We start from the raw sequence: 27801 nt of genomic DNA on the forward strand, positions 1-27801 counted from the left end.
AGCTGCACAGTGGCGGCAGGCGGCTGCGAGTTCACATATTCTTTTAGGAGCAACTCGCAGATTTAGCTGAATTTAGCCTTTTTAACTCTACGTTTTTAGTATGAAAGTGTGTTTAAGACACAACGCGTCTCCTCACGATGTCCAGCGACACATCTGTTGTTGCTGATCCGCTGTAGCTTCGGTTGTTTTCGGTAACTTGTGGGATGTTATCGATCACACCGGGGGCTTCGAGGTGGTCTCCGGGCAACAACATCAGGGAAGTTGGGCTCTTTCTCTCCACATGTCACACAGGGACGAGAGTGAAGATGACATCTGGGAGTACAAGCCTCTCCAGAAGAAGAAGAAGAAGAAGACAGAGACATCCCAGTCTGCAGCTGCCACTACAAGAAGGTGCACCACCAGGAAAACCCCCAGGAGAGAGAGGACTGCCCCCCCAGTCAGGACACCTCAGGGGGCTGAGACAGTCCAGACAGATGGACGTGCAGGATCTAGCACATGTGTTAATGTTGACAGTGTAGAGACTCTCCCTGTGTCCTCGGGGTTGTCTCCTGCCTGTGAGACAGTTCAGACAGACAGGGCTGCTGAGGGACAGTCTTCTGGACACTTCTGCCCCATGTGTCAGATGCCCTTCTCTGTCCTGGTGGTGCAGAGTCAAAGATGGCATGTGGCCGAGTGCCTCGACTCCCCCAGGGACCAATGCAAAGGTACACACACCCATCCTTCTTCAGATAAAAAGCTGAGATCCTCCCCATCATGTTTATGTATTCATAGATATATGTTCTTTATTAAAAACACACCTCCTGCAGTCAGGTGCACACAAGAAAATATTCAAAAGTTCCCCCCAAGAGCCACATTAGATATTCAAGTCACATGTAAGTCCTGCTTTCCATAACAAGTCCACCATTTAAATTCACTAGATGTATGTTTTTATTGTCAGTGCCCTGACCAATGAATTATTCTTGGAGAGATCAATAAAAATGTAAAGAACTTCCGATCCCCCATTCATAAAAAAGTGATTAAAACAATTCCATGATTCCCTCCCTTGTTCAGATCCTCACCCAAATCAAATGGATTCTTCCATTACCCATATTGTGGGTGTACATGGTTAATATTTGTATGCATGTTTGAATCTAGCATTTATTGTATTTAACAATTTATTATCCGAGGACTGCAGACAGTATGAGACTACTGTTTTCTGAATATAATAAATGTCAAACTAGATTTTAAAAACAAGCTTCTCAAAGTTTCTTGATATCTGTCGTGTCAAATTGCCTTTTCTGATTTTGATTTAAGGTGATTTTAAAGTTTCTAAATGTTTTATCTTTTTATACAGAATGTCCAGATGGTCTCTGGTGCTCCTCCACCATCCCAAACCATTACAAGAAGTTTAACCACACGCTTCTGGCCCATAGTCGAGCAAATAGCGACTCATCCCTTCTCAGTCTGTCCCAGCAAGCGGAGACCAGCGGGAATACCAGCCTCAGCCATTGTCCTTGGCTGATGAATAAAGATGTGGATGGCTCGGATTTTGATACGACGCAGGACAGTGCTGTCGGTGTTTCGGCCTCATCCTCTCACAATAGTAACACTGGAACACCTCCGTCTAAACGCACGAATGGACTTCTGTTTCTGCGCTCCCCTGGCCCAGAGGACTTAAAGAAAAAGAAAGGCTGGTCGTCCGCGACTAAAGGCCACAAATCCATCAGTGCTTCCCAAGAGAGTAAAACAGAGATATCGTCCACTCCAGTGAAGAAAGACAATGCAGGACAAGCTTGTGAAGTTTTGCCAAACAGGGAGCTGCCTTCTGAAGACAATGATGCCATTTCCTACTCACCCCTGTCAGAGTTCCCTCCAGACTTTAAAATGAATAACAGTGAGTGTAGAAAAAGCCTTTTCAAAAGTGAAGCATTGGAAAACGATGATGAAGACTCGCTGACGCTGTTCAGTGACAGCTTTTCAAGTGAAGATGAGCTCTTGACTCAGTTTATAGGCAGCATGGAAACCAACAATGTGGCTGAGGACAGCCTGTCGTCCTCACACATCCAGCTGGAGTCAGTTACCTCATTAGCTGATTCCACTGGGGAAGAGGAAGCTCATGGTAAAGTGTCCGATGCCATCAGTCTGTGTGCGAGTGTTCAGTCTCCACAGAGTGTTGTTTTAGAGCGCCTGAGAGAAACCCTTCTAACCTCAGATAGTCAGAAGTTCAAAGATTCAAAAGAGGGCATTCAGTCAGAGGAGCCTGAAACCTCCACTGTCCAAAGATCTCAAACCATGCCACTGCAGAGGGGCCAGAGCCAAGCTGGGCAGGCCTCCGCGCTCAAGCAGACGGACATTGGAGTGTTTTTTGGCCTCAAACCGCTCAAGGTCAAGGAGAAGGAAGTCGAAAGTGGACCGAGCCAGCTCAGCACCGCCTCGAATCCAGCACTCGGTGAGAACTGGGGACAGAGACAACAAAGGAGAGGGTGGCAGAAGAAGAGTAAGGCTGACACAACCGCTGCCGCCTCACAGGGGACGGCGACTGTAGAGAGCAGTGGTGCAGCGAGTTCTCAGGGAGCCAGGAGAGGTTGGAGGGGAGGATGGGGAAGAAAGAACAGAACTAATGCTGATGGAGAAATAGAATATCCACGCTGTCCTTTCTACAAGAAGATTCCAGGTCAGTGATCATGGAATTCATCTGAAAGTGAAGCATCATTTTTTTTTAAGTCTGTGTTTAATACTAAAGTAGTTTTAATATTTTCTCCAGGCACAAAGTTTGTCATAGACGCCTTTCAGTACGGGCAGATCGAGGGCATCACGGCCTACTTCCTAACACATTTCCACTCAGACCACTACGGAGGGTTGACCAAGACAGCAACAGTTCCAATCTACTGTAACAGAGTAAGTATAAATTACTTCAAATATTATATAATTACGGTCAGTTACTTTACCGTATCACCTATTTGTCTGCATAACACTTTTTTCCTTTACAGTGTTTTTTTTAGTTTTTAAGCAGGATACTTTATGAGTGGTGGTTTTATTTCCCTGCACTATATGAAAAACAGTCCCCCCCCAAAGGCCTGTTTCCAGTTCAATGCTGTGAACGATATTCACTCCTTTGAAATGCAACAAACCATTTGTTGTTTCCTTCACAAATCCTATTTATTTGCACCTCATTAAAAAAGCTTCCCTGTCTGCTCTTTTCCACTGAGTCCACAGAGTTAAGTCTTGATCCATTTGTTATCTCACCGCTCTGCGTTTACTGAGAGTAATGACAATTTCACTTGCAGCCGGCAGCTATGAATACCAATTTGCCGGTGGCTTGTCCATATTGGAGGTGATTGAAATTTGAAGACCTTTGTGGAGTTTTTTCGCTGAAAAAACGTATTATCCGGCAAATTAAGGTTTATGAATCAGGCAGTAAAGTTAATTGAAGTAGTCGGCAATAAAATTTGGACTTTATTGCCCGTTTCATGTTTAAATAAGACACACAATTTGTTTGCATTTTACTTAGAGCTGCCTCCTCTGGTCAGATTACAGGGAACCTGGTGAAAAGCAAACTGAAGGTGGCTGAGCAGTACGTCCACATTCTCCCTATGAACTCCCAGGTGACTGTGGAGGGGGTCAAAGTCATCCTCTTGGAAGCCAACCAGTGAGTAGTCGAGCAGAGAAATTCAAAAACCCAGAATAAATCCCTTAATCTTCCTAAATAAAGATGTATTTTTCCCCGAGATTGTCATCATTTTAATTCCCCTCCCATCTGTGTGTGTCTGTGTCTTTCAGTTGCCCAGGATCAGCCATGCTGCTGTTCTTCCTGCCTGATGGACAGAAGGTCCTCCACACTGGAGACTTCAGAGCTGATCCGTCGATGGAAACCTACCCAGAGTTACTCAGCTGCAAAGTGCAGACGCTCTACCTGGACACCACGTAAGTGCCCCTCTCACACAAAGTGAATATAAGAGTAGCAACAGCAGGGTTGTTGTGGTACTGGACTGCTCTCAGCCTTTTTGTTTTATTAGTTTATCTAATACTCAAACCTACAGCAACAAACACTCCTCAGTCCCTTGTTCAGATTTTCCTCCATGTGAGTAAACTGACAACAAGTAACAGTGACGCACAAGCCCCGGAGGTCACTCAGATTTTCAGCGTCAGCTCTCTTCTCCCTGCAGCTACTGCAGCCCTGAGTACACCTTCCCCAGACAGCAAGAGGTCATCAACTTTGCAGTCAACACAGCGTTTGAACTGGTGACGCTCAGCCCACGTACACTGGTGGTGTGCGGATCCTACTCGGTGGGGAAAGAGAAGGTCTTTTTGGGTAAGTGTTTGGAGTTTATGCAAATACTTATCATTTGTCCTAACTGAGCGTTCTAAGTGCTTGTCACGAACTGGGAGAAGCCTGCAGGCTTGGCGTGATGTATAACTACAGAGTATTGCAGGCTTTGTCTTGGCTGACGATAGTTTATAGAAAGTAACCCGGGAATGGGATCAGTGAGGAATGTTATTGCTTTAAGTTGAAATGCTTGCATTTGTATATGTAACCAAGTCCGGATATTGATAGAGATTAATTCTTATCAGCTGGATCAGCACATTTAAGTTTTATTAAGTGTTTTATTTAAAAGGTTGATACAATAAAGAGAAGCAGTATATTTTCATCCAAACGCGGGACATGACGTCTGCAAATCATGTTACAAAATATACAGCAGCTTACATTTCAGTTATATGGTCTTATAGAATCAAACAACCTATTGATAAATATTTAAAATTGCTAATTAAATATCAGTCGTATGTTGTTCTGTTCTCTTTTCTATAAATTTTATAAAACATTGAGGCTCATTTGCTTCATTTTGAATGCATGTTCTGTTTGAATCATCATCAAAATGATAATTTCACTGGTCAAAGTAGTTATGCAACATATTCCCCCAGGAGAGGAGTTGCTATATATTGTGCATAATTCATGGTCAGTCCGATTATTAGGGTGATAAGAGGCATATTTGATGGCTAATTGTATGACTGAGAGATAATTTATTGATATATTCTTGGAATGGTGATATGAATGTGTTGAGTTATTACCGGAGCCGCAAACTGATGGACACACAGTAAATGTGTTTCTGAAACCAATCATAGCGTGAGTGGATATTTTCCCCTGTAGCCTTGAATCACTACCTGACCTCCTTCCTCCACTGAAAGGTCGTCAGTTTCAGTTTGGAGAATTCATGGATTAGTGTTTTTTTGAAGACACACATGAATAATGGTCTGATCCACTTTTCAGTGAAGAGTGAAGTTCTCAAACTACTGTCGTCCTCACAGAGAGCGAACAGCATGGATTCATTCAGTAATCAACTCTCCTTCAACAAGCTCCGCATGAAATTGGTGCTGGAAATAACACAGCTGATTGGATTGTTTGTATGACTGTAGTGATCCACTCTGTGATGTTAATTCACAAGATTATTTATACACCTCCATAAGGCAGGAAACACAACGTGGAATATTCAGATTATTTTGAGGGAGACATTCGACAGTCTATTTTTACCTCTGCTAAGCAGCTCCTGTTTTCATTGTTTGTCTGTTTGCTGGATGATAAAAAACTACTGAACTATTTTGAGTGAAACTTGAGGGAAGAATGAGGGATGGGCCAAGTCGCTTTTAGAATTTGGAGCAGATTTGATTAAGGGTGCGGAACCAGGAAGTTATTTTTTAAACTTTCGATAACATTGTGAAATAGGGCGTTTTTATTTTATTTTGTGAACTTCTGAAGAAATAAAGCAGATATCTTCATGGGGGAAAAACATCAGGCTTTGTACAGAGTCGATATCTAGCAACAGGTGAAATGTGGAGTGGATATTAGTTTTTAGTAAGTATTTTTAACTATACGTTACATCCTGGGTCTTACAACGAGGCTGAATTTCTGAATCTCCCACATTCCTGCTTCTTACATGCACTTGGTTCTGCTTCCTTTGCAGCGCTCGCAGAGGTCCTCGGATCCAAGGTGTGCCTCTCCAGAGACAAGTACAACACCATGTGTTGTCTGGAGTCAGAGCTAATCAGACAACGGATCACCACCGACGGGAAGGCGGCCCAGGTCCACGTGCTGCCCATGATGCAGATTTCCTTCGACGTAGGTGTCACATTCCCTGATCTGAGAGCTGTCATTACATTCAGCCCTTGGGAGTAGAAGATAAATTGGATTTTAGTGGCATGTTTAGCAAACACCAGTGGTTAGAGTTAAACAATTGGCTGACATCAGACTTATCCTTCAGGCAGTTTCTTTGTGTATTCATGGTATGAGTCCATCCACTCCAGTGATAAACACCCAGGGTGAGATGAGTTGCTCCATTTAGTGAAACCACTTATAGAGCAGGCTATTTTAGTTTTTAAATGATTTCTCTAATTGTCTGCAGTTCTTTTTTTTTGTAAATGTGTCTTGTGTTAAACTTAGGTCTGACTATTTCTGGACTGTATTTTTTTTGTTTTTTTTTTCCTGCTCTTGCTTTAGTCATACACAATTATGTGGGAAAGGAGTTAAAATTAACAGCAAATGCTGATTATGACCGAAGCACATCATCTCTCTTAAACCGACTCATCTGTATAACCACAGAGGAGTTCCAGACTGGGTTTGATTAACTCAGCACTGCACATAGGCCGACTAAGGGACAAATGGAGGCAGTCACTGTTTGTGCTGAGAACTACTGAGGAGCAAGTCTTCCTGGTAGTAACTGTGTTCTGTGATGCCATTCTTATACCCCCCCCCCCCCACTCTGTCCACAGAAACTGCAGCAATACCTGGCGCGGTTCTCACAACAGTACGATCAGCTGCTGGCCTTCAAACCCACCGGCTGGACCTTCAGCCAAAAGGTGGAATCAGTGGAAGACATCCGGCCTCAGATCGCTGGCAACATCTCCATCTATGGTACGCACTGAACTTCTTCCCGACATATCAGTCTGTCCAATTATGTGTCCGAACTTGCAGTTAGAGTGTGGATATCCGACCCGAGGCCATTGGGACACAACAGGCGGGGTTCTTCAGGTTTGTTTCGGTCAGAGAGAACACTGACGGCTCTTCTACAAGGCTTAGAATGATAATAATGAATCAGGAATGAGGAGGAATGGCCCAGAGCACATTTCTTAATTAGTTAGTCCCTCTCTTTGCTGTTTCCTTGCATTCGAAGGTCTTCTGCCAAGTTGGAGGTATTGTTGCTGCTCCTGCCTGGACAGAACGCCCTTCTCTCTCTTACTGACCAAACACACAACCCTGCAGTGCTACACAATCCTTCACATCCTCCCACATCCAGCTAAGACTCAACCCTGCCAGCAGCTGCCAGAGACAACATGCCACTGCAGATTTAGCCGGGTTTTTCTTCCCGTCCTGTTTTATGTTCTGAATAGATCCATCAACAGCCTCAGCCATCTGGCCCCTAACCCACAATCACCAGCAAGAGGCCTTTTGCACACACTCGTATCATTTCGTGCTCCTCAGCAGTTTGTTTGTCACTCAGGCGGAAGCCAATTCACGCCGTCTCTCCCTCTTCTCGCTCTGCTCCGTGTTTACCTCCGCCTCTTTGCCCGGCCCAGCCATATGCTGCCACTGCTCCTAATATTGTTCTCTGCATGGTGGTGGAGGACTGACTGGTGCACCAGAGGGGGCTCAGTTTGAACTGGTAGCAGCAGTGGGACACATTCAAACCCGTGGAGGGATGATTGAGGACAAACAAGAGATGCCAGCCTTCTGCAGCAGCTTCAAACAGTTTTCTTACTTTCCCCTCCAAACATAAGCGATGACATTTTTTGATAGTTGATGTCTCGGCGTCTGAAATCGTCCTGTGGGTCTCTGTGGAGCATCTGGTCCCTCCCCTGGGACCATGTTGCTTGTCTGACTGGCTTCCCGACACCTTCAGACATCTGGCTCAGTGACAGTGTTTTACCGAAAAACCAAATCTCTTCTGCATTCACCGAGCGTGACATTTCATTATCGAGAAACGGGGAAGATAAACCGTAAGTCTGAAATTCCTTCTGGCTCAGTTCCAAACCACCACTGGCCTCTTTCCCAGACAGGCATGGCTCCTTAATAAGCAGAACATTAAAACACGCTTGAAACGAACCTGCAAGGAAAATCCAAAAGTCAGTTTGCACAAGTTCCAAAGTTTGGATGCATGTTAATCAAAACTCCCCTTCTATCTTGACAGGAATCCCGTACAGTGAACACAGCAGCTTTCTGGAGTTGAAACGTTTTGTCCAGTGGATCAAACCTCTCAAGATCATTCCCACGGTCAACAACGGCAGCTGGGCCAGCAGGAAGGCCATGGAGAAGTGCTTCAGTGAGTGGCTCCTGGAGGCTAAAGCTCAACTGTAGCTTACGGACCTGTGAACTGTGTTTAAACGCTGCTGCTGGTTCCCATTTCTACAAAAACCATGTGAGCATGGGGAACAGATGCATTTTAATTCCACGTAATTTATTGAAGTTGTTTTTGCCTCAGACTGTTGAGCTCAAATGCAACACTGATATCAAAATTATAAAGGTTTTGCTTTTATCCAGAATGGGCTGATTTAAATATTGTGTTAACATGTGTAAACATGGTTTGAGGGCGTGTATCATGAACCACAAGTGTTAAACATTGGAACAGAATTAACTGACTGGCTACTAATTACACCCCTTTTGTCACAAAGGGTTCTGCTTATAATGAAAATGATATGATGTTTTAATGGCTCTTTTAACCCTTTGTTGTTCGGATTATTGACGAGGCGTTTCCATGTCAGGGTCCAGAGTGAGGTAAACAAATCAGCTCATTACATTAAAAAGATTTGTCATGCTCATATGAACAGTACAAATAAACACCTACTGTTAAAGGGTGTGGTTTTATATTCAATTGTATTTTGAAGACAAGTTAATTAAGAAGACAATTGGTCTACTGTATAAAACTTGGTTCCTGCAGCCGATGAATAAAGGAAATACAAATGATCAGTGTTTAAACAATCTGGTCCAAATTTTATTCAGAATCATTTCAACAGATTTATTGTCCCAGTACAAGCTGCTTTTGTAACACACACAAAAAGGATGGATTTATTTACAAGAGAGTGAATTAGTCATCGAGCACAGCTTTAATATCACAGTTAAGAATGGATGTAAAAAAAAAAAATGTGCTTTTTCTCATATCTGTGCAGTAGCTCCATTAAAAGTTGAAACGTTAACCTTGGAATGATGGATTCATTACCCTGAGGGGAGCAGTGGTGTGAATGTAATCTAAGTGTAGAGGCTTTGTCCTTGCTCTCTGGGGACACTGGTCACTAGACCTATATATTAAAAAGGCAATCTAAATATAAATGCCGTTCAGCACTTCTGATACACAGGCCCTGCTGATATTGTCCACTTGATGTTGTCTTTGTTCGTGAGAGGTCTCGGTCACCAGACATGAACTATATAAGATAAAACAAGCTTCCCCTATTTATATTAAAATTACATTTTTGTTTCAAATCCGAGAGAAATGGGGTGAAACGCAGCCTGAGGTTAAACGGCATTCTGTCTGCATATTAATCCTCAAGACTCTCGGCCTGAGATGCGGACGTCACAAAACACTGGTCTCTCCCTACTTCTTTTTTCTTTTGTTATTCATCCCCAAGTATTTTCAAGATAAAAAAAGTATTAAGTTAAAAATGGTGCACTTCATTTTAATCTCACGCACATAACGAACTTTGGGGTCTAGAAGCTTTTGTTTTGTTTTCCTTCCAAGCACAACATTATCTTTTTACAATTCCAGCATCAAACAAACATTTCCATCAGCTGGGTTTCAGATACTATATGTACATTTTCTATCATATAATACAAATTTGCCCAAAACAGACACTGATAGAAAACAGAAAGGAAAATAATATGTACAAGTAGGAAGTGATTCTTTTCCATACAACATAATCAGTGATTTGTGAAATTAAGATCAGATCTATAGGGCAAAGTTCACTAGTTAACCTGTTATCCCAACCTTTTCTTATATATGAATCACAAATGCTTTTATTGCCTCCATTTACTAAATGAGGTATAATTTCCTGCTATAACCACTTCCTCTTAGAAGTTTTCTTAGACCACCAGCTCTGTATTCAATAAGTATTAGTACTTTTTAAAGATTCCTGAGGTACAGGTGCAGAATATATAGTCTTACTGATTATTTCACATTTAAACATATATTTATCTTGTAGTGCACAGATAGCAGATACAATCAAACTGCAGTCTTAATATCCTTCATTTGTCATATTTACCTTCAATTCAGGCTCTTGTAAGTCATTAACTAGACGGGGGACTGGTCAATATAGGAAATGACCAAAACCCTGGAAAAAGTACTGTGATCTACATGGTACAAACCCAGTTATAGGCAGCAGGCGCTTCAAAGAGTCACTTAAACACACCCAGATACAAGAAGAGAAGTTGATCCATCTTTAGTGGTCAGTTTTCCTTCAGCCGTTGCAGGGGCAGTTTGTGCAATGCAGAGGCAGATGTCCAGGGAGACGCAGGAGGGTGAGTTTCACCTGAAAAGAGAAATAATTCTGCCCGTCAGATCCCAGAGTGCACATGGGCACGACAAACAGCAACATAGTGAACACGGACGGTGTGTCGGTGATGAACGCACCTCATTCTTCAGCGAATTGCTCACATACGCGTAGAAATCTGTCACGCTGCCGATGTGGAGGTCATTGATTCCCAGTACTTGGTCTCCTTTGTGGAAGAGACACACTGTCTGTGGCTGGCCTGTCCACGCAGAGACACTGTGATACACAAACACACACACACACACACACACACACACACACACACACACACACACAGGTATCAGTACTAACAAAGGCGCAGCTAAAAGTTATGTGGCCCTTTGTCCACCCTCTCCAGCTGTGGGCCCCTGTTGGCCCCCTGTGATTTTTATTTAATGTCTGAAATCTCTGAATGTATATTGAAATTTCAGTACCTAACTTGCATCAGCAAAAATACAAAAACAATGACAACATGAACAATCCTACATTTTTAAAAAGGTTGAATTTGGATTAGATAGAAACCTTGTGTGTAGTGGGTTGAATTCGATAACCTTGCGTTTAATCTAAGCACATTCAAATCAATATCCCACTTTGTCCTTGAAATCCTGCACCTCTGACCTGGAGGGAGGGACTGATTAATAAAGCTGATGGTCTTGTCTCCTGGTGGAGGTACCAGGATCCAAGTTCAAAACAGACTCAATAAATGACTAAAGCAGGTTCAGCGTATCTCTCACGGTTTGTCTGTGTCGTTTGAGTGTCCTTCTTCACGTGTCCGTCTGCACCATAGATAACATAAAGCCCGCCTCCACCATGTTAGGGGATGGGACTGGGGCCAAACTACACTTCACTGAACACGTCATGTGTAGAAACTGATGTCTATCTAGCAAAAACAACGCTGAGATAAACAGTCACTGCTGCTTCAACAACATCTCAAGAAGATACGCCTGAAATAAAGTACGATAAGCCTTGAACCGTACAACTAACCTTGGTTTCCCATCCACCTCTGTTAGTGTCAAGTGCTTTTTCAAATCTGCCTGCTTGACCTCAATATCTCTTTCCTCTGGGATGGTGTGTTCGAGACTGGAAAGAGAAATGACAGAAAGCTTTACTCGAAGTATTGCAGATATTTAGACACACTACAAAGAAATCCATATAAATCTTCATTTATCTCAGTTGTTTGAGACAATAAAAGTGATTTTACTTTACGAGAAACGTTTCCAATATTCTCCTACAAATTTTGTGAAAAGTTATTGTCTTTTTGTTTTCATGGTGAAATAATTAAACCAACTTCTGACCTCAAAGGCACAGACTGAACTTTGCTGATGTCACAGTGAATAAACATTTCCTTGTCTCATTCCTCCATGATGGTAAAACCTCCAGAAACGACTCTAACCAGTCCTGCAACATATCAGCGCTGGTCCTGGAACTCCTTCCTGATCACTTATTAATTAGCATGAGAAAGTGTCAGTTTTTTGTTTGTTATGTGTCGCCTCGTATCACCTCTGACTGTGATTGGCAGAGGCGCAGAGAGCGACACAGCGGGAGTTTCACTCACTCACTCTAACTCCCTCCCTGCCCCACATATCTGATGTTGCTTTTCTCAGATTCAGGGTGAGTTCCTTCAGAGACTTACCTCTCCGTGGAGGTTTGCTTCTCCAGGGTGGAGGTTTGCTTCTCCAGTGTTGGCTCATTACGACTCTCCGGCGTCTTTACAGGGGAGGCGGCCCCGTCGTCGCTGTCGCTGCTGCTGCCGCTGCCGTCTGAAGGATGCGTGTCTTCCCTGTGAAAAGATCAGGCCCATGTCTCAGTTACAGTCAGTTATTTATGTGTTGTTGGCAGACGTCCAGCAACAACACAGTGAGAATAAAATACAAAAAGGTTGTGTTGCCAAACACACCCACTGAAGCTACAAACTCCGAGTGTCTGAATGCAGCGTCACGGAGGGTGACTCACAGGGAGATAACAAAACAATAGATTCTGGCAGTGTTTTATAAACGTGGGATGGAAAAACCCCATTTGTCCTTGATGAAGAAATGACAACAACAAAGGAGGAGGAAATGTTTGATAAAAGGTGCAAGATAACTGTGAACCAAAATAGACTCTCAGTTATTTAAAGAAGGGACCAAAAAGCAGCCTGGGAGAAGTAAATAAATCTCTAATCGCTGTGCCGGCGCAAGAGGAATTCTAATTAAGTAGCAAGTCTGAAACAAGTCTTTAGACTCATATGACAAATGTAGTGGGGAAGCTGGTCTGCAGCGTGGTGGCGCAGTGGTTAGCCACTTAGAAAGAAATCAGATCAGTGTGAAACCCAAAACGATCACATAACATATTCCAGCTATAAGTTTACAAAGAAAACAAACACTGGTGAGAGTTTGTTACACAAGAGATGATGAAGTAGATAAGCTGGAAGAGGCAAAGTGGAGGGAATCCCCCGATGTGTTGGTGATTCAAACTAAAAACGAAGGTCATACGTGATTGGCTAAAAACCTGCCCGGTGAAAACAGTGTTGTTTTCATATGATTAATCTCTGAACTATTTTTGCTCAGTTTGCTTGTTGAACTACACCTTTGCTGGAAACTGTGCGAGGTTATGCAACGGGATTCAAGGTACTTTTTCCTCTTGTTTGGTGGGTGTGTTAGAAGTGTTGCCCAATCAGCTCCAACGTGCATGTAAACTCCACGGTATCAAGTGCAGAACATTTTGGAAAATAAAAACGGGACTCATGAAACATCATGGCATCTTGTTCATTCATGCATAACCTCTTTCACGAGGTGGAAGTCAAATGTTTAAGTTGCTAAACAAGTTGAAGTGTCAACCGTCCTGTGCAGTAAAACGAATGCCCACGCTATGTTTGAGCCAGATGAGGCTGTGCTTCCAACTGACGACTGAGCTATTTTGGTAACTAGGGCACTGACATAACATGTTGCACAAAGAGCACAGGGCACTGACACCAAAAAAAGACGAAAACACCAGTGATAGATCTGTGGTGTACCTGTTGTCTGCTTGATTCTCCTCGCTGAGCGGCGAAATCTGGGTCTTATGTTTGTCAAAGACCTGACAGACAAACCTCATCAGGGTCCCAGGCTGGACCCCGTTAACCTCACGGCCCCTGCAAACATTTGACTTATCTTGCAGTTCCTTCATCGTTTCATATCTGCAAGACATAAGTATTGAAATCAACAGACACACAAGCAAAGAGTGTAAACGACTGTAGAGCTGAAGGTCACGATTGAAACGTGTGTCAATGGGACAAAAGAAAGAAATGAGCACTCACGGAGAGTCCATGCTGCGGCTTGAGCGATCTCCCTCGACCTCATTAGCAAAAAAAAGGACGAGTAACGGTCAGATCATCTACAGTGTCACATTTGTAGGAGCTGAATTAAATTAATCACAATATTTGATATAGCTCTACTGGTACAATATGCATAAAGTTGTATAACCACTGCTCTTGATTAATTAATTTATCGTTTTTGGTATTAAAAAAGAAAAGAAAATTCAATGCAAGGGATGAAAACTGATTATCTTAAGATTTTGGACAGAGGATCAAACAAATGATTGATAAAACAATCAACCAAGAAAGAAACAGGCAGATGAATTGATATTAAAAATGTGTGCAGTCCTACCGGGAAGGATTTCGGGTAGTCATAGATCGGATCTGATACAGGTCTCTTGGAGCCATCGTCACTCTGCTGGCCAATCAGAGAGCAGCATGAGACCAATGTCATAACTTCCCCAACTGATACTGCTTAGTTATTTCAAACAATGATATCAAGACGTTTCACCTTTGATTTGTCAGTGTTGTTAAGACTTTCGGACTTCGGGTCAGAGAAGGACCGTATTTTTAGTGATGTCTGAAAAGACACACACACACACACACACAAACTAAACATCCATGTGTATGGTATTTGATCAGATAATGTTTCACTATGCAGTAGTCTGAAAGAAAATTGTTTTGTTTGTGGAGAAATTACAGAATCCCAGTGAACATGTGTTGTGTGTCTGAGAAAAGGCGCTGAAATGGATAACGAATGCTGTGATCTTGCCCATTTGGATTTGATTTGCGATCAATCGTGAGTTAGTCTCAGCTGTCAATCACGACGTTTCAATTTTGATTCACCCAGAGGAATGTTGACCTGAGTCAGTTAGTTAGACAGGACACAGGCTGTGAGAAATACGATGCAGTGGACCAACCTTTTCACACACAATGGCTGAACTGTTTCTCCGCATAATTGGTTTCGAAACATCCTGGTAAAAGGGGAAGAGAGGTATCATGTATAATTTGAGACTGAGCACGTGAGGTGCAGTGAGAACGGAGGCAGAGGTCGACAGCAGGAAATAAAATGATGACAGGAGAGAAAGAAGGAAAAATGGGGGCGCTGTTATTCATTTGGTGTGATGGATGTTTACCGTGACTGTTTGCTGCCCTTTAAACATGTCCTACAGGAGGATAGTACACAAAATAATTACTGTCAGCGGCACTGGTGGGTTGACATGATGGTTAAGTGCACTACAAGAGTTGCTGTTTTGGAATATCATAAGGAGGTAAAGCATAGACGTACTTCAGAACTCAATAATTTATGTGGCCGGTTTTTCAGGGCGTCATACAGGGCAGAGAACCACAGGTCCACTTCATCACTAGAAAGAGAGAGGAACACATTCAATAAATCATGTTTTCTCTATAAGCTATTACCCTCAATTTAAAAATGCAATTCTGAAGTCAAACATAAAGTGGCAATTGTGACGTTTAGCAACCAGGTGGAAGGCAAATCCATTATCTGCTGATGGACTGCTACTGAAGAGGAAAGCAGCATCATAATTTAACTTTGATTGTCAGAAATCCTGAAATAGTAGATGGTGTATAAGAGGAGGGGTGGGGGTGGGGGGGGTTTATGACGCACTGTGTATGTGTCATCTTCAGAATCGCCCTTGGCTACACCATCATAAAATTTCAAATTAATGCAACTCATCTATTAGGGGCCATTGGGACAAACATATACTTTTAAAATGGCCCAATCCAAATGTGGTGAGAGACCAAACTTTATTTTGAAAAATACGCAGCTAATTTGTGATTAATGTGAAGAGGCTTTTACTTCATCAGATTAAGTTTTCCAGCCGCTTGGTGCTTCTCATTCAATCAATTAACTTGTTATTGTATAGTAATTATTTGTACAGCTCGTATTTTCAAATCACAATCTTCCTTTATAAAGGGCAACAGGGTGATGCCATTCAGAGTTGCTACATTTCTAAACAATGCATCTTTGAGGGTTATGTGTATAATTGGTTATCATCTGCATAAAAATTTGAACTTCCAGAGTGTTTCCTGATAATTTTTCCCAATGGAGGCATATATAAGGTAAAGGAAATTCCTATTCCTACAACTATTCACACACACCTTTAATTATCTATTGCATTGCTTTGTGTGGTGATTATAAAAAACCAGACCTCTGTAAGTGTGGTATGTCAACTGGCTTTACATTAACGTCACAAAATGAATTGGCGTTGATAGACGAGCGATGAATTCAGACGACTAACCTGTTCTGCCCGACCAGGAAGTAGTCCCGCCCGGCGGCGCTGAGGTATAGCACGCAGGACGGGGAGCACTTGAACATCTTCTGGACCCATTCCCATTTCTGGTGCTGCTGAGGGCTCACGTACAACAGTGAGATACTGAGAGAAGGAGGCGGAAGGACAGATGTTGAAAACAACAATAAGTCAGAGAGGGGGGCCCTGCACTCAATATGCATGAGAGAAAAACAACATCTACAGCCCTGTGGGCAAACAGACTTTAGTTTGAGACGTGTGTTGTTTCATTTTTTTAATAGCTTTCATAGAAAGAATGAATTTATTTTTAGTCACTTCTTTAAATTGATTGTGTATTTTTACTACTTTCTCTCTTTTGTGGCCAATGTCCTTTTTGCGTTGTGAAGCATTTTGTAATACTCTTATTAATAAATGTAAAAAAAACATTTAGTTATTTACTACCTACATGCTTTGTCTGTTTTATATTTTCCCATTCTTTAAATGCTTTATTTTAACATTTTAATACTGTTATATCTTCTTCAGACCGGAAATGTTTTAATTCAGTTTCAACTATGTAAAGCATTTTGTTTTGGAAAGTGCAGTATAAATACATTATTTTAGTTACAGCTATTTTATAAATGACGTACCGTTCCAAATCTATCCCTCCTAGTGGCCTCTCCTTTTCCTCTGCACTCTCGAAGTACTTCAGCTGATGTTCATTGCTCCTGACTTTGAACAGCACAAAGTATCTCGTCTTCCAAGATTTCTGCACAAGAAACATAACAAAACAATGAAATCTAATTTTGAAATAAAACAAACAAACAAACGTGGCGATACAATGGATTCATTATGTTCAGTGTCACCTCTGTCTTAAATAGCTTGGGGGGAGGAGACTTGCGCAGATACCCAGATCTGATTTCTGTCACGTCTCCAACTGGTTTGTAGAACACTGCTGAAAAAGCAAAGCCTATTGTTTGGTGATCGTCTCTCTGAGGTAACAATGAGCGTGTAGGCGTGCAATACACCGGTAAATATAATATATGCACATTCTGACGTCAAATGAATCTCGCTTGACTTGACAAGATCAGCTGTAAAAACAGTTTTTATGATAACAACCCCTAAATACCAGCAAACACCCACAAGCACCCAAATCCCACCGTCAACAAGGTTTCCACATGTGTTACACTACCTGTGCCCTTCTGGGATTTATGCATCGTGACAGACCTAAACAAGAAACCAACACATGAATGCATCAGCGCCTTCAAATCGGCATGAAAGGGAAGTAGGTCACCTATTCAACTTACAATGTACGATTTTACAAATAGACTCGTGCAGAAGCAAAGCGAGAAATAGAGCTCAGTTCACAAAAAGAAGCATTGTTAGGTTTACGTGTAAATAAAAAAATTAAGACATTACTGCATTAAGCAAATAATAGTTTATTATTGTTAATGCTAAATATTACATCAAGAGTATTAATGCTTCTCTTCATGCAAAATAATTTTAAAGATTTCAACAATCTAGCTCTCACTTTTCGCAGACAGAACCCAACAAGTTTGCAAGTGCACATCGAGCTGTGTAGGACAACAAATTCTAAACATTACAAAACATATACACACACACACACATGAATTATATATGCATGCATATACACATAGACATGAAAGCCATGCTTACCTGGGGAGCACCTGCAAAAAGAAGCTGGATGAAACAGCAACGAGATTTTCAAACTGTGAACTGGAGTTTCTGGTTTCTCACACAGGGTTTTTTAAGGTGAGCTGTGTTGTGAGATCCATGGAGTGAATGTGTTTTTTGAAATGAGCTCAGGTGTTAAGGTTAAATGGGTGGAGTCCAACAGGTGACTGGGAGGGAGGGAGCGAGGGTTTAAGAAAAGACTCAGAGAATCAGAAATCAGATGCTTCCGTCTGAGATCTCTGCTGGTGAAATAAAATTCTGTTGTGTTGATTCACCATCAGAATGGCAGACGTATGTATCCCATAATCTAAGACCGTAAATATCTCTATAGCTGCTGCTTTACTTGACCCACTACCTGTGTAGCATTTGTTTTAACACATTTTTACCTGCATGAGCTGCCTGACCTGACATCCTGAACTATGTGTGTATGGGGTAATGTGTTCCCACTCACGTCTGCATGCAAATTCTGAATCATCTGCTTGTATCCTCATATTATAAATATGATATACATTTGATCATTGTTTTTATACATTAGGTAAAAGTTTCACTGGGAGTTCTACCTCCTGCTTTCCTGTATAGAATATTATTGTATTTATCTTGTATTTAATATATAAATGTGCTTGTGATACTTTGCTCGGCAAGTGGACATGTCAAAGCTAACCTGCTGTTGTGCAACATTTTAATCCTCAAATATTTATGTTTAACATGTTATTACTTGCTTGTCTAGTCTTTTATGTTTACATTTATTTAATTTTGATTTATTTTTTCTACTTTAAGCACAATGGTCAAATGTGGTTGTTTTAAATATAATCATCGTGTATGAAGGTTAATACCTTCATACACTGGAATAATGTTAATTTCAATGCCATGATTAGCTAAAATACTAGTTGAGTTGGCAAAGAAACTAAAATAGCTAAAAGATGGTGTTAAATCCATATATTCATATATTTAAAATGTTAAACAATCTGTGACATTGAATATTCATTTTTATGTTTACACACGTGGAAGAAAATGACACACAACTCATTACACAATAAATTCTTTAATACAACAAAATGTTAACATAAGCATTCCTCTGTTTAATAATTGACCCAAATGATAAAAAAATATAGGGCCTGATTATAATTTCAATGTAATTCATTCTTTCAATTTTTTTTCCAAATATTTTCAAATATATTCCTGAGGACAACAGCATTTAACACCGGAAAAGCAATTTAAAATTTTTCCCATAAAAATAAGTCATTCTTTTTTCTTTCTTTCAATTCCATTCCCAAACAGGTGGAGCGAACACTCCTTTCAGCACAGGTTAGGCCCCACATCACTGATCAGAGATCCATGTGTCGAGAGGACTCCAGAGTTGTGGCGGTGTTGGGACAAGAGTAGGGAACACCAGACACTCCGCGTTTCCCTATCTAGAATATGTGAGTGTTATCAAAATAATTAAAGTGACTGATAAAAAAAAAATAAAATAATTACAAAGCGAGAAAAAGGAGAAAAGTGTGAATGAAAGCTGCTGCTGCTGAACTTCTCCAGATAAACTACGGACACGTGCATTGATGAATTGTGTAAAAACATTGGTTGTGGACATTGTGGATTGTGTATCTTCAGACTTGTCACCACCAGTGATAGCTGCCTCTGTGAATGACAGACTTTGGGACAGTAAGATTGAATTTGCGACCAGCAGTAAATGTCTTTTATATATGTTTGCAAAAAATAATATTTAATTTACTAAACTATGCAATTTTTTGTAAATGTTTCCAAATATTTTCACAAATTACATGCTTAAAAAAAAAAACTGATATAAAAGCAATTTTTTTATGATTTGAGTTTTTGAGAACTTTAAAGCTTAATTATTAGAATAAAAATAGAAAGACATTTCTTGGTGCATGTTATGACAGTGTAGAGTAGGTTATGACAATGTACAACACTAATATACAGTGAAATGATGTGGCATTTGTGCTTTGGGTCCCAGTCCAGCATTACTATAGTAATAGAGTTTGTAGACATTCTTAAGAAATTGTGCAGCGTGTTCTCTGTTATTAGTAAAAATATATATTGAAGAGGAATGTCTAATTTTACAGATTAAAAAAAAGGGCAAAATTCAGAAAAAGTCATTTGTTAGACTCATAAAACTAATAAAGAACAGTGCAATATTTATTGATCAAATACATAAACTTCACCTTCTCACGCTTGAGCAAGGGTAGTTTTGAACGTCACGCTGAGAAAACTGGAAAAAATTGCAACTGATTCTTGCTTTCATGGGCGGTGGAGGGGGGGGGGGGGGGGGGGGGGCTGTTGTACTATAAACTATGCACTTAACCCAAAATCGGAAAAGAGAACTAATCGGTACACAGCAAAAGATCAAACCTTCCCAGCCATATACGTAAATGAAATTCTTTAACATTACACTTAACCCACTTCATGGGACAGTAAAGAACCTGAGGATGCCAGCATGCTGCTACCAACTTAAATGTGCTAGGAAGGCTGAGACACCGAGCCTTTGGCGAGAGCATCGTGATGTGTGTGTTTCTGCTCAGAGGAGTGATGTCGCTCTCCTTTGTCTCTTTAGTTATTTTTTGACGGCTGAAAACATTTAAACATGGATAACTGAAAATAATATGACGCATTTTCCAGCTAACGAATCTAGTGGAGCAGGTTTGCAATCGAGCCGCTTTCTGACGGATTCTGACTCACGGGTCTAATTTCCAGGGGAAAATTTGTAAAGAAGTCAAAGTGCATCTCAAAAGAGCCTGTTTTTGAATAATCGCATTATACAAATAAAAAAAGAACTAGATTTATTTATGGGAGCTTTATAAAAAGGCTTTAAAAGCATTCAACTTTCGAGTTTCTCATTTATTTGATTGTGTAATAGTGATCAGGCTCTGGAGAGGCTGCTCACAGAACCCCAAATTATTTGAAGTCACAAAACTAAAATGAAAAGAAGCGCGGCCTATAATCTGTTCTTGTTTGCCTTTGTCCGGTACAGTTCTTTTCAACGTCACTTGCAAAATGCTGGAAAATGGAAAGACACATTTTCAATTACGATTCCCCGAGCCCACAAAAACTGGCAGCAAATTTTCCGGGTCTGGTAGAATAACATGGATATTTCACAATGCCTGTCGACAAAGATCAGATCAAATGTGACGCCATTATTCTGAAGAACAACCTGAAGAGGAGGAATAAATGTCACCATCAACACATGAACGTGGAGTGCCACTGTAAATATATCGGTTTTTTTTCTCACAGAGTGTTGTTGTTTTTCAGGCCCAACTAAACATGCAAAATATTAATATGGGCTCAGAATGAGCAGTGTCCTGCTGGGCCTGAATCTTCCCTGAATGCTTTGACCGCTTCGCCAGTACCTGACACAGTCAGTCTCGTCAGTCACTCGAGTCTTCCGTGTCCAACAGTACGCTCACTTAAGGTTGGCGGTTAGTTGAAATACAGTTCTTTGGTCAGCATAGACACCACGCAGGGGATCTGCTTCTTCTCGCTGAAACGCGGGTCTTCGGACCAGGACTCAAAGCTGGTAGCTACCATGTAGTTGACCCGGGTCAGGATCTGCATTATCTCCAGCTGCTTGCCAAACTCGTTGAGGACGTTGCAGAGCGCCTGGACGAACCAGGAGCCGCGCCCAGGGTTCCTCCATGAGTAATACCCTGGAAAAATCATCATTAATCAACACTGGAACAAGTTGGATACATCTTCCTCATCGTGGTTAAAGACACCCAATCGTTTGTCACGTTATCAATAAAATCGTGTACTTTAAAACATAGACTGTATATAAAAATGGACGTCATGACAGCTCCCCATAAGTGAAGCCATAGACTCTAAATTGCCCCCTGATGGCTGGCTGCTGTAAAAATAATCTGTTTCTCCTTCACGTTCTTCATTTTTCATCACCTTGGTTCAAATAAGTTATTTTGATGCTCTAAAAAAAAGTGTTTTTATCAGCCAGACCTCAACACCACGCCTCCCATTCCCTAATTGTTACAGTGCAGACTCTGTCTCCAAATATAGTTAGGGATAGTTTATCTCTATATTTAGTCTATGCTTTAAAATAGGACTTTAAAACGGTGCTTTACCTGGAACAGTTGAGTAGGCAAAGAGGAAATCTGCCTCTACAGGAATCTTATGTCTTGGATTAGCATCTGTCTCCAGGGTGTCGTTTGGCGGACCCGAATCTGTCTGTATACCATCATCAAATTCAGAACCCCGACAAGCCTGGTGAAGTAAATGAAATGACATTTCATTGTGATCCTGAGTAGCTTGCTCAACGATGACCTGGTGAAGCAATTAAAACATTAACTGTTTTTAAAAGCTGGGACTGGCAAAGTTTTACACAGTAAAGACTATCCATGGGGAGCTACTGCAAGACAATCAAATCTGTCTTCTAAACAAAATCAACTGTCATTAAACCCCTTAATTAATTAATCAAAACATTCAAAGCATAGTTTTTTCTATGAATGAAAGTCTGCCTACCTGGATGAAGAAGAGTTTTGGCTTTCCCACTAAGCTTTTGCACATGTCCCCTCTGAACAGCGAGGTCATGGTCTTGATGGGCATGGCTCCATCTGTGCCGTAGATCATGCCCTCCTCGCCGTGGCTTAGCAGGATACAGGCGAAACACGAGCTGTCACTATGGTCTTCCTCCGAGGCTGACCCATACACACACAGACAAATACTCAACTCTTAGCTCGGCTCGGGCCTCATTACACGTCTCTAACTTTTAAAAAAATCTCAACTTAATGGCCTCATCTGAAATGTCATCAACAATTCGCCTTCTGATTTAAGGGAGTCCATTAAAGCTAATTGGAGAAAATTAAATCTCATGTTTGTCCACAGGGAGAGCACTATGTTAAAATAAATGAAAATTAATTACATTCTGCTTTAGCTTTGAATCGTTCTTATGTAGAACTCTAGAAACAAGAGTCATCAGGAGATGACCCAAACCAAAATTGTCAAAGGACACCAATTTGTTTTCTGATTAACTTTGAAGTTTGTGAAGTTTCATGATTTACGTGTTCTGCTCCAGACATTAAATGATTAAAGACACCGGGTGGACATTCAGCCAATAATCATCAAAACTATGTCACGGAACAAGAAGATGATAAAGGAACATTTGCAAAGCAAGACAAAATCATGAGGTTTAATTGTTCAGAGCTCAACAAACAATGGTATCTGTTCAGGAACTGTCAAAGAATTCTTTAGTTATTTTGAGCCAAAGTGTTGAGCAGCCTGACAAATGGAAGAACAGACTGGCAAACTAAAAGCAAAAAACTGTATGGATTCTAGAGAAAAGCAGCCATCACATACAATTGTATCATGTTAAACACAAGGTTCAACATAGTTCCTATGAACACGTGACAGGAGAGGTGACCTTTCAACTGTCGTTTTAGGGACAGATCCATGCTGGTAACTAGGATTTATACTATTACTTGTACAACAGCACCACCTGCTGTCTGATATGGTGTTTTTAGGAAAAAAACCCACCCATTATGATAAATGTGAGCTTCTGCCTCAATGCATCTAAACAAGGGATCAAAGCAAATAAAGCTGAAAAAGTTGAAAACAAATCTGGCATTGAAAACTATTCTGTGGCTTTTTGCCATGATAGAAAATTAACAATAAGTGCTTCCAAGACTTTAAACCATTTCCTCCATTGAGAACCCAGTGGTGTTAAGTGATCAGCAGCTAGTGAGAGCTACAGTGGATAATTGCAGTTTGGTTTAAATTGAAACAAATGCTCAGCCAATGATGAACCGATGAAAACGTATATTATATATTATATTATTATCACCAAATATCTAATAACAACTAATATGAGTCTTTCACAGAAAAAGCGATATTTTCATTTCTGTTTACAGATATGAATATTTTTATTCTATAGAATAAGCAACGCAGAAAGGAAAGGCAATTATATCCGTATTATTAAAGTATACATTGGGTTGTATTCGTTGTTTTTTTTAATTTATAGTTTCTTTGACACAAGGGTTAAATTACGGCATCTTTGGAGTCATTGTCCATTTTATATTGGCCAATATATCGGTATCAGAAATCTTTTAATCTTCATATCAACAACGCCCCCAAAAATGCATTCCTGTCTAGTTTGATGGAACAACCATTGTACATCAACACATTTCAAACCGCCTCTGGTGTTATAAACCTAGTCCAGTTTGATAGAATAAAGCGAGTGGGTGACAAAGAGCTAAAAGGAGCAAACACAGAAAGACAGAGGACTTCACTACTCACCTTCTCTGAGAAGACGCTCCATCTTCTCACACGTCTGGTCATTGTAGATGAAGACCTCGAAGCCCAGGCTCTTGAAGCACTTGAACAGCTCGCCGGCGTCTCGGTCCGTGCCGTTGCGTACATTCATCCCTGTTGAAACGGTTTGCTTTCAATACACATTACGCAACAATATTAGGTAACACTTCACCAGGTGTCCATGTGTGCTGTACCTGTCTTTTCATCAAAGTTTTTGTTGTTGATGATGACGCACTTGCCCACTCGCTGGTGGCTCATCTTATACTGGAATGTTGGTGAAACGATTCTGTAATGGCTTTCAGAAGAGTAGTCCTGCTCCCGCGTCTGGCCATCCTTATTCTTCTTACTGGTGGAGTCAGAGAGAAACAGGATATTTAGCATCATTACATTTCTCTTCCTCTACATTGCTGAAATATTATTTACTTTTAAACAGTAAAAAGGTATTTTGAGGCTCAGCTGCTACAATTTATGAATATGAAGAAAATGAAAAGTAACATAGCAAATCACATGAATAAAAATATTCATACAAAAAAAGACCATAGTGTCTTTTAGACCTTACAAACACACAAAACGACAAAAAACACAAAAGGAAGGAGAGTAACCGATAATGTAAGAAAATCATAATAACTGGCCTTTCAATTTCAAAAAGGTGAATTTTGGTGAGAGCAGAACCAAATGTCTTAAAAGCTACAAGTTAGAAAATGTTTACGTTTAATTAGATCCAATAATCGAAACTCCCATAAATTTGACTCTGACTGTACACGAGTGTATCGTACACCAGATTTTTTCGATAAAACATTTTGCGACTCTTGAAGAAAATGTCTTTTAAGTTAAAATGTTCCAACACACACCAGTAAATATCCATCTAAAAGAATATAAATGATGTACAACTCACGTGAAAACTGAAAACACTCTGATCCACTTACTCAGAAGCCAAAGAGTACATACATTTTCAAATAAGGCATTAATGTCTCAGCCAAATTTGGTCGAAGTAATCCACCATCGGAAGGATATACATAGGGAAGAAACTAGAACATTTTTCTTTCTTAGTGCAGATTTTAAAGCAACTAAGCACGTCAAAGTAGGTTGAAGGACAGGAAAACCTTCTGCGACTGGCAATTCTCACAGACCTGTCATATTTCCATTCTTTAAAAGATCCATCCAGATAGCGGGGCCAACAGTTGCCCATTGGGGGGGGGGGGAGGGGTTACAAAAATCCAGGCTTGTTCCAGAAGAGCCTAGTCATCATGTGACTCAAGCAGGGGAACAATACACAGCAATGTGGACCAACAGTCTCATGTACATACAGTCACAGGCCGCACGGCCATATTCTAATAAACATGTGATCCAGAACTTGTTGAAGGCCCCCCCCTTCCCCTCCCACCCCCGAACCGTGCCAACATACTGTACCAAACAATCACACGCGGGTGGGCAAAGAGCTGCGGCTCTGGTCCGCTGAGGGCTGGAGCCGGCAGCCAGAGCAGCAGGTAGGAGGACGGTGAAGAGGAACGCGAGGCGGTTCTGAGGGTCTCACCTGGGTTCGTCATTAAGCGCCACGCCGCTCTGCATCTGAAACGCGTTGGTTTTGCCTCCTTCCTTTTTGCCCCAAAAAAGTGTTCTCCAGACCTGGCAGCTTAATTTTGGGCTGTGTGCTAGGTTACTGACATGCTCTCTGTACTGGATGGAGACCTGACTGGGCCAGCGGGTGCTGAGGACAGGGGCGGCGCACTGTGAGCCCCCTGAGTCAGCAGCCTGGCCACCACACCAGTGCTTTCTAAAGGACTATTCACACATGGCCCCTGCTACTCGCTGCCTGCTGAGGTCAGACAGGGCAACAAGTTGCTCCTGTGCTGACAAGCACAGAATCCACCTGTACCTACACACAGACTGTGGGCTCACTACCTCAACTTTACATGAGAGGGACAAGAAGCACTATAAAAAAAATGATTCCTGAGGAAATCACCATCTCACTTCACTGCTAACCAAAGAGGATCTGTTCATGTCTGTCTTGGTTAATTAAAGATTAGGCCTAAATCCAATCATGAAACACACAGGTAATGACCAACCAGTCATGTCTTCTTCCAAGAGAAAAGAAGCACATCCTGGTACTCTAGATAAATTGACATCAGTTTGATGAACTTTATGTAAATCATGAGGCAGCCATGACTGTGTAAAAACGCAGCATTCAGCAGATTCACATTTTTATAAAACCTCAAATGGATTGATAAACTATGACATCTTTGTATTTAAACAATTTGATTTAAAAATAAAACTACCATTAGCATACATCTAACATCTAAGAAACTCTCCCTTTGAAATGCTTATGTTTTGTTGTTTTTGAAGATAAAATAAAAAATCATCTAATGTTATTCACACATTTTAAGGTAAAACAGTGTATTGCCCTACTGAGGACACAGGCTTTAAGTTTGATTACCAGTGTGTAGGAGAAACTTGTGTGAGAAGTGTTCCTCTACTACAAAGGGTCACAGTGCCACCTTGTGAGTCAGACTGGAATAAAACAGATCTCCCATCAGTGAATGTAGGACTCAAGGTCTCTACAATAGCATATTCAATGATTTATTGAAGGCCCTACTGTAGTAGAGTTTAAATTTAAGCAGCCACTTGAGGACTGAAACTAGTCACAAATAGACTTTAAGATTAAGAACTATGTTTCTGTGTCAAATCAAGGGTAGTGTACATGTCCTTCTTATTTTTACAAGTTTGTATTACAGCTCCCAGGCCTCTGGATCGTGTGCATTGTATGGAACCATAATTCTAAATCTTAATGTGAACTAGATTTTTTGCTAAAACTATAGTTTCATCACTGTTTGAATGTTGAGGTGGTAATGATAATAATAATGAACATTTTTGAATATGAACACTATTACTACTCTGTGTGTTTTGGTTCTCACACTACGTAAAACAAAAGAGATTATTTTATTTCCCTCAAAGCAACTATGTCTCTGCTCGACATTGTGGTGTGTGTGTGTGTGTGTGTGTGTGTGTGTGTGTGTGTTTGTCCTGTGTGTTTGTCCTGTGACAAGTTCCAGCTACAATCACGTCCATCACAAGTGTATCAGGGTGGGTTTGTGAATGTGCACGGATACAGATCTTCTTTTTTAACCTTGAAATAAAACGATTCTCCCACTAACCAAGCTGTAAACAAAACATGCATCATCCCATCTGAAGTCTGCCAAACTGGATTCAAACAATTCAATTCCCCGAGGCACAAACTACACATGCCTGTACTTGCTTCCCTCTCAGGTGTGTGTGTGTGTGTGTGTGTGTGTGTGTGTGTGTGTGTGTGTGTGTGTGTGTGTGTGTGTGTTTGCCTCTGCAGGTCCAGTAAATTAAAATAATGTAAACAAGGAAGTCACCGCCCAAACAGCAGGAACCTTCCTCTGCGGTCAGGTTTGGCGTCTGTCACGTCTCCCATCGCCTCCTCCTCTTCCTCTTCTTCCTCCTCCTTTGGTCCATCTTCCAGTCCGGTGGTCTCCGGGGGTCCTGCAGCCATCTGCGGTCACCACATGTTTAAAGCTTCTACTCTGAGGCTAACGTGGACGGTTGTTCAAGCATTTTTAAACCATTATTTATCACTACACAGCCACACTAAGATGCTAGTAAATCACCTGAGTTCTATGTCGCAGCTAACTTTGCTAGCTGAGCTGTTTTTAGCTGAGAAAACACAAGTTGGTTCTCACTCGCTTGAAGTTAAAAACACTTTATCATGAACTCACATTGTTACTTGTGTTGTGTTGAGGAGCTGTGGTGTGAGAATCAGTGGTTTTAAGTTCCGTCTTCGCGGTTGTGGCCGAGTTTCTGTTCCCGAAAACTTGA

The 27801-nt window shown here is 41.1% G+C and overlaps 3 protein-coding genes across 3 annotated transcripts; 1 reads left to right on the forward strand and 2 right to left on the reverse strand.

The window, feature by feature from the left end:
- The first annotated feature begins 114 nt into the window (after window positions 1-114).
- dclre1a (DNA cross-link repair 1A (PSO2 homolog, S. cerevisiae)) lies at window positions 115-9159 on the forward strand. The gene is made up of 9 exons (XM_061095005.1): window positions 115-704; window positions 1334-2653; window positions 2744-2877; window positions 3510-3628; window positions 3760-3903; window positions 4146-4291; window positions 5937-6091; window positions 6742-6883; window positions 8157-9159. Exons 1-9 carry the CDS (start codon window positions 281-283, stop codon window positions 8321-8323), a joined length of 2751 nt encoding a protein of 916 aa, XP_060950988.1. The 5' UTR covers window positions 115-280; the 3' UTR covers window positions 8324-9159.
- Window positions 9160-10395: 1236 nt separating this feature from the next.
- On the reverse strand, window positions 10396-17219 carry LOC133028214 (pleckstrin homology domain-containing family S member 1-like). The gene is given in 13 exon segments (XM_061095407.1): window positions 10396-10485; window positions 10587-10722; window positions 11470-11565; window positions 12119-12265; window positions 13478-13639; window positions 13760-13797; window positions 14109-14174; window positions 14268-14336; window positions 15045-15120; window positions 16018-16152; window positions 16653-16771; window positions 16869-16994; window positions 17163-17219. Coding segments are annotated over 13 exon segments (1317 nt in total).
- Window positions 17220-20491: 3272 nt separating this feature from the next.
- casp7 (caspase 7, apoptosis-related cysteine peptidase) lies at window positions 20492-27765 on the reverse strand. Its single transcript, XM_061094897.1, has 7 exons — window positions 27702-27765; window positions 27342-27478; window positions 24159-24310; window positions 23950-24078; window positions 22180-22355; window positions 21783-21921; window positions 20492-21356 (listed from the first exon to the last, which is right to left on the reverse strand). Exons 2-7 carry the CDS (start codon window positions 27476-27478, stop codon window positions 21130-21132), a joined length of 960 nt encoding a protein of 319 aa, XP_060950880.1. The 5' UTR covers window positions 27702-27765; the 3' UTR covers window positions 20492-21129.
- Between the last annotated feature and the right edge of the window lie 36 nt (window positions 27766-27801).

The sequence above is a fragment of the Limanda limanda genome, chromosome 21 (assembly GCF_963576545.1).
Source record: "Limanda limanda chromosome 21, fLimLim1.1, whole genome shotgun sequence".
NCBI lineage: Eukaryota > Metazoa > Chordata > Actinopteri > Pleuronectiformes > Pleuronectidae > Limanda > Limanda limanda.